Source organism: Alosa pseudoharengus, unplaced genomic scaffold, assembly GCF_046254945.1.
Source record: "Alosa pseudoharengus isolate Yale_2024_CS ecotype anadromous, Long Island Sound unplaced genomic scaffold, YU_APseudo_1.1 YU_APseudo_1.1_scf_19, whole genome shotgun sequence".
NCBI lineage: Eukaryota > Metazoa > Chordata > Actinopteri > Clupeiformes > Clupeidae > Alosa > Alosa pseudoharengus.
Window position 1 is genome coordinate 7,868,209 of NW_027468657.1, and position 7,500 is coordinate 7,875,708.

The 7,500-nt window shown below is 49.4% G+C and overlaps 1 protein-coding gene across 4 annotated transcripts in view; it reads right to left on the reverse strand.

Annotated features, from left to right (window-relative positions):
- The window catches only part of LOC143132216 (transcription factor COE3), a 112,858-nt gene that overhangs the window by 85,133 nt on the left and 20,225 nt on the right, over positions 1-7,500 (reverse strand). For all 4 annotated transcript variants that reach the window (XM_076291591.1, XM_076291592.1, XM_076291593.1 and 1 more), the window contains exon 5: positions 4,780-4,853. In XM_076291591.1, coding sequence (XP_076147706.1) covers positions 4,780-4,853 — 74 coding nt within the window. The remainder of the gene's footprint in view (positions 1-4,779; positions 4,854-7,500) is intronic.

Sequence of the window (7,500 nt, forward strand, 5' to 3'; positions counted from 1 at the left end):
GATGTCCTGGTGCCGCCCCAGTGTCCCCGCTGCCCTACCCCCCGATTCCGTCACCCCTGCCCTTGCCCGTGCCCTCGGCCCCAGCTGGCACCACATGTGGTGGTATGTGGTTACCCCCAGAATGTGCCCCCTCTCTCTCTCTCTCTCTCTCTCTCTCTCTCTCTCTCTCTCTCTCTCTCTCTCTCTCCAAACCTCCCATCTTATTGGCATGGTGGTCACTTGCAATGCCCTGTTTGCCTTTAAACACAAACAAATGAGCTTATTTATACAAATGGGTCGGTGTTAAGTGACTTTTATTGCATCTCAAACAATGACGGGTTATGAAGAGAGTTGTCTATATTAACATTCAACCTGCCAACTGGTGAAAGCAATCTGAATGTGTGCGGTTAAGGTTTTCAAATGAGACTGAAACAATATTGTTTAATTGATGATTAAATGCCTCATTTTGGGAGGGGATTGCTTTCTTAAAAGGTAATTTAGATGTTTTTCGTTCCTGTGATTCAATTATAATCCTGGGGCTTGGACCGCAAAGAGACCAATAATCCGCCTATATTCATCCCGGCTTGGCCCCTCACTGATGAGTATTGCATTTGCCATTTGACAAACAATCCACATGTAGGGGTATCGAATGCGAAATGAACCTGCTTTATGAATCATTTATCACATTGTTTGATCTCTAAGTACCGTGGAAAAAAAGCACTGTTTTTTTTTGCTCTGCTATTTGTGTCTGAGTGTTTGTGTGTGTTTGTGTGTTTGAGAGAGAGAGTGTGTGTGAGAGTGTGTGTGCGTGTGCAACCGAGATTGACTGTTGCCATAGCGCACGACACAATAAGTTATTCCCCCAGCTACTCGGAACCATTAGCAAAGTTCCAGGAGACCAATTAGCGTTGGAAACCCAACGGTGCAGCTGTGGTGACAACCTCCTCAAACTGTGAGAGGAGTGTTATAAACAAACTGGACCCCAGGAGCACTAGCGCCGCCCTCCTGGGACTCTGAGGCCCCTCTCACACAAAAACAAACCTTGGTGGAGCCTCTGTAATATCACCTTAATGGTGCGCCCCCCAGGGTCCACCTAGGCTATCGCCTGGCCGGCTAATGATGGAGGGGCAGACAGCCACCAACCAAACAATAGCTGGGTACCTAATCTGAAACCTCGGGTCATAGCAATATTATTGCACCGAGGATGGCCCAGAATCAGATCATTCAGATTCATTGAAGGCTGCTAAGAGCTAACGCTAGACGGGTTAATAGAGCTAAAAACAATGATCCTGCTCCACCCATCCACATGAAAACAGGCAGAGAAGAGAGGAAAGAGAATGATTCAAAGAAAGAATGATTTGCTCCACTAACACACACACACACAAAAAAAAAAAACAATCACACTTGGCCAGCCACTGACATCATTATACCGGCGGTGCAGTCGGCCGGGCACTCACTTCAGATGTCCAAAGAGTGGACTGGCATCAGCGCCAGAGAGGCAGGATTTAACGCACAGCACTGAAATATCAGAGCCACACTTAAAATGAAAAAAAAAAACTAAACAGACAGGCTTCAAAGCTTTCCCCGGGGAGCTTGAAGACAAGGCATCAGAGAGAGAGAGAGAGAGAGAAAGAAAGAGAGAGAGAGAGAGAGAGAGAAAGAGAGAAGAACAGTCCGCCTGTTGAATCACCAGGTCCCCGATAAGACGCCGGGAGAGTGGATGTCAATGGAGGGCTTGTTTTCAAAGGGCAAGTGGTATAATTACCCGGCCCAAAGGCGAGCGGCCGAGCCAGCCGTAATGAGATGCGGCCTGGCTTGGAGCGAGTAAGCACTGGTGGCACAGACGGCCAGACCCCCCACCCCCCACCAGCACAGCCCAGTCCAGTCCAGCACCGCACCGCAACGCACCGGAGCAGCAGAACCTTGGCCTGCTCCCGGCTGGCAGCCATGACGATGGACCGTGCCGAGTCCAGACCCACCAGGCCAATGTGCCATTCTTTCACAGGTGGGCCAGCAAATGGTAGCAATTGGCATTTTTTCCCTGTTTGTTTGTTTTTCTCTCGGTTAGAGTAGGGGAGAGGTTGTTGTTTTTATTTTGGAGCCAATGTCAAGTTTGACTGGTTTGTATGTAGGCTAGTGTACACTCTGCACTGTGCCCACCTAATGAAAATCGTTTTCTAACGTGATCTTTGGTTACTTCTACTTACTTCTAACTACGTTGAAAGAAAATCGGGAAAGGCCAGATTGCGATTTGTACGGCTTAATCATCCAAAGACTTAAAAGAACTGAAAGAATCAATGAAGGACAACAAGGGGCTCGAAATGACAACGCTGGATCTGAGTGCCAGGACGGGAAGTTTTAGGCAGGCAGACTGCTGCCGCTGGGAAGCCTGTAACTATGCTGAACAGCTGCTGAGGACAACGCTTCTGCCTGCTGCCTGATGTCTCTGGGTACCATAAGGGACCTGATAAAGACTCTGCTATCACCTGGGAGAGAGAGCGAAAGAGCGAGTGAGAGAGAGGGAGATGGTGTCTCTCATCTCTCTCTCATTAGCGAATGGAAACACACCATTCATCAGGGGAGCATTGCTAATAATCGCACTCAATCACGTAATGACCGACTCGGAGCGAGGCGTCATTATGAAAATGGATCCTGTCTGAAGACGATCATCCTGGAGGAAGACCGATTCTCGAGAGCAAGAGTACGGCACGATGTGCGAGCACTCTTCACTTGATCTGCCGGGGAAAATAAACTGCCCTCTGCATTGTGTATCATGCCATTGTTTATTTTCTCCTTCTCTCAGAGGAAAATGAATGTTATTTCATTGTTTATGATGATAACTCCAGGCCGTGATGCTTATTATTATCATCATCATTATTATGAACACCAACCAATACTGGTGGTTTGAATTGGGTTTAGGTTTTTAGGTCCATTTGTAACTGTAGAGCGCGTTGTGAGATCATAATGGCCCGTGTCAAGAGGTTGATGTGAGGCATAATGTTTGGAGTGCTTATTGTGTTTCCACCCACAGCTGCCATGTCCAGGGGGATGATGGGTAGAAGTCGACCTGCTGACCTCCAGTGCCGCGATCAATCCTCAAAAGCTGTTCCTTGAGCAAGCCAGAGCCAGAGCAGGAGACAACGGCAGGCAGAAAAGAAAAAAAGCCTTTCCTCTCCTCGCTCCAAAGTGAATTTCAAAAGAGTCTAAGACATCGTTTTTTTTTTTTTTTTTCTTTTTGTACATGCACATTGCACATTGCACATATTTTGTACACTGTGATGATATGCACATATTTTGTATACTGTGAAGAAGAAAATGCTGTTTAGAATTTCATTTTTCAAAAAGTTGCACCACAGGAATATTTGAGGGGCTGTAGCCCTCTGTAGCCCCAGTCCACCACCACCCTCCCCCCTCTCCAGAAATCTCCTGCCCAGCAGGAACCTCTGCGGTGGGGCAGCCGGGCATCTATACCTCCCCTGGCACCCAGCATGGCACATGGCACCCGCGCTTCCTCTAATGCATTATTAACGCTGCCTGCCCCCCCCCACACCCCTCCCAACCCCCCCTGCCCCCTCCTACCCTCCCCTGCCCCCTCCTTCCCTCCCCTCCCTCTCCTACCCTCCCCTCCCTCTCCTACCCTCCTAGCACCCCCATCACCTCCCCATCACCCCCCCTCCAGGCCTCGGAGCCCCAGGCCCCAGCTCCCACTGGCCAGACCCCAGGAGCAGGCCCCCTCCTCCTAGGCCTCCAGCCAGCCTGCTCCCAGCCAGCCCATAATTACACAGCATTAAGAGCAATGGGTGTTCTTTAATGAGTGCTACCCAGTAGGGGGATGCAGGACACCCCCACCCACCCCCACCCTCACCCCCACCCTCACCCTCACGCTACCCCACCTCCATTCCCAAAGATAGCCAGCTCTCTATAACGCCTAGCACAGGGGCCAAGGCTGAATGTTGGCTAGTGAGTATACAACATAGGCCTCCCAGTGTAATGTTAGCAATTCAATTGGATTCAGTGAAACATAACACCCCAGTAATATGTGTCTGTGAATACCGAATGATTACGATGGATGTAATATGTGTCTGTGAATACCGAATGATTACGATGGTTCTAATATGTGTCTGTGAATACCGAATGATTACGATGGTTGTAATATGTGTCTGTGAATACCGAATGATTACGATGGTTGTATGTGTCTGTGAATACCGAATGATTACGATGGTTGTAATATGTGTCTGTGAATACCGAATGATTACGATGGTTGTAATATGTGTCTGTGAATACCGAATGATTACGATGGTTCTAATATGTGTCTGTGAATATTGAATGATTACGATGGTTGTAATATGTGTCTGTGAATACCAAATGATTACGATGGTTGTAATATGTGTCTGTGAATACCAAATGATTACGATGGTTGTAATATGTGTCTGTGAATACCGAATGTTACGATGGTTGTAATATGTGTCTGTGAATACCGAATGATTACGATGGTTGTATGTGTCTGTGAATATCGAATGATTACGATGGTTGTAATATGTGTCTGTGAATACCGAATGATTACGATGGCTGTAAGCTGATTTTACATTACATTAAATTACATTACATTTGGCTGATGCGTTTTTAACCAAAGCGACTAACAACAAGGTAACAGTTAAGTTTTAAAGCAATTCTCTCAACAATTTTAGGACAATTCAAAAACGGTAGAGTACAGTAAGAATAATTGCATCAGTGAGTGCTGTTTTTAAACAGTTGAGTGACAGTTCAAGACGGCTGGTAAGTGCTAGGATCGAGACAAACCTGCACATGATCTCGTGGGTGAGAAGCACGCGGCACATCTCAGGGTTCTTGTCCTGGCCCTCGTACATGATTGGCTGTAGAAGAGAAACAAGAGGAGAAAGGAAGCAGGCTTAGTGTTACAATACAATACAAAAGCGCCCGAGTATCATTGTGCCCCGAAACCTTTCCTGTTGGAAGAGGGGGAAAAATGCCCCCCCCCCCCCACATACACACACACATACACACACACACACACACAACAATATGAAATGCATTTCTCCCGCGGATTGAGTGATTCAGTGTCGGCGGCGCAGACAGGGAGCTGAAGAAGGACCTAGTCTCGGCGGAGACACACATGGAGAGACAGACCCCCTTTTTTCCCTTCCCATGATCCTCCTTGCCTGCAGCCAGATGGCCAGGCCGGCCCCAAAAGAGTGGCCACCTCGGAGGCATCCGTCATCAGGCTGTCAGGCCCGAGCTGCATGACGGATGATCTCTGCATATTAAGGCAGGCAAAGAATCCGCACACTCTCCCCCTGTGTACATGCACGACACATGCACGCACACAGACACACACACACACACACACACACACACACACACACACACACACACACGCACACACACACACACACACACACACACACACACACACACACACACTCGCACGCACACACACACACACACACACTCACACACACACACACACACACACACACTTGCACGCACACACACACTCACGCCTGCACACACACACACACTCGCACGCACACACACACACACACACACACTCACACACACACACACACACACACACTTGCACACACACACACACTCGCACACACACACACACACACATACACGCACACACACACACACACGCGCACGCACACACACTCACCCCTGCACACACACACACACACACATATGCACACACACACACACACACACACACACACACACACACACACACACACACACACACAGACACACAGACACAAAAAGAGACGCATACACACACAAGCACAAACTCATACAACCCGACATATACATATGCACATGCAAATGCACACACACATACAGACATTCACATCTCAGTATTCACTATGATGGGTGGCAACCCCTCCCCCAACCCTCTCAACACCCCCCATACAGTTCCACCCCCCACCTCCACCTCCACCTCCTCCTGCCATATTTCCCTTTATGGTCAGTTGACCAGACCAGAGTAGTCGGCGCCCCCAAGGGAACAATACTTTTAGGTTAACGACTCCCTTTGCATTATTGATCTCCCCTGCCTATGAAGGCCTTTTCCTCCTTATTAACATCCACCAATTTCACCAAGAGGTAGGGTGGGGAAAGGGGGTGGGGGCGTGAGGTCGAGCGACATCGGTTGGGCAAAAGGGGCTGAGTGGTGTGTGGGGAGGGGACCTGGTCGATATTTATATATCATCATTCCTGATTCACATTGCTGGCGCCAAAGTGGTCCTCACACAGGTCATGTGGCAGCAGCAGAGCATGGACTCTGTGTGTTCTATAGCCGCACGTCAACACAATCATTCGGCTGAAATATGGCGCGAGTAAAGCATGGTACCGGCGTAATGCGCGCCGAGGGATAAAACACAGAGACCCCGCGGTGGAGCAGAGAGGGCCGAATTCCTGCCTTCAATATTTCAAACGACAAAACTAAAATCGACCAGATGTTTCATCGTCCTCGACTCATAAAGGAGCGTATAGGAGCGAACGTTAAGCCCGAGCACGCCGCCTCTATCTCTTCTAGAATGAGGGATGAACTACTATACTTATCCCCCTCAATTAAAACAAGAGCAGTGAAAAACACACACACACACACACACACACACACACATAAGCCACTCGATCGATACTTTGCACCCTCTGCTCGCTGGATTATGAGCATTCGGTGGTGCGCCTGTGAGGAAAGTCCCCACGTCTCGTCTCAGGGAAGATGCAAGGGGAGAGGGGAGAGGGGAAGGGAGGGGGGGGAAGGATTTGGGAGGTGCGCACACCGGCAGGCGCGGCTGCAGTAGAGCCCCTCTTGTTGTTGTCAGGATTATTGTCTCCGGCGCGCACCGTCACTGCAGCTACATTAAAGGGTATTGATTGGCCTCCGGGGCTGGTGCTTTTGTCGAGGACCTGGTTGCCGTATCGATCCGCGACAGGGCGGCTGACACGGGGAGCACCAGAGGAGGCCTGCTGCTGCGACACCACCGGGCAGACACAGCCGAGCGCGCGGCGCGCTGACACCACCGGGCAAACACAGCCGAGCGCGCGGCGCGCTGGAAGCTTAAGGAGGAGGAAGGAGCATGGCTAATGAGGCGGAAGGGAAAGCCCTCAGTGTAAGAGTCCCCCAGACAGAACAGCAGGCCTGGTACGCCTGCTACAGTCCATGCACAGGGACATCCACTACGGCCTCAAGGATGCATGCTGAAGGACGCGCTAGAGTCCAGGGAAATATACACTGACTAAGTACGCGACGATTAGGGCTAGATACAGTATGCATTCATATTACTCACACTACATAACAAACAAAAATCGGTATTTATATCTGATTACGTAGTCAGTGTTCCTTCCTTGTGGTTTTACACATTAGATTTACTTCCCCAATCAAAGGCACATGCGCAGCTGACTGGGTGTGCTTTACTACAGGGCTAGGATGAGCTATTCAGTACTGAGGTCACAGTGCTGCAGAACCTCTAAGTGAGACACTGCCATACACAATGGCTT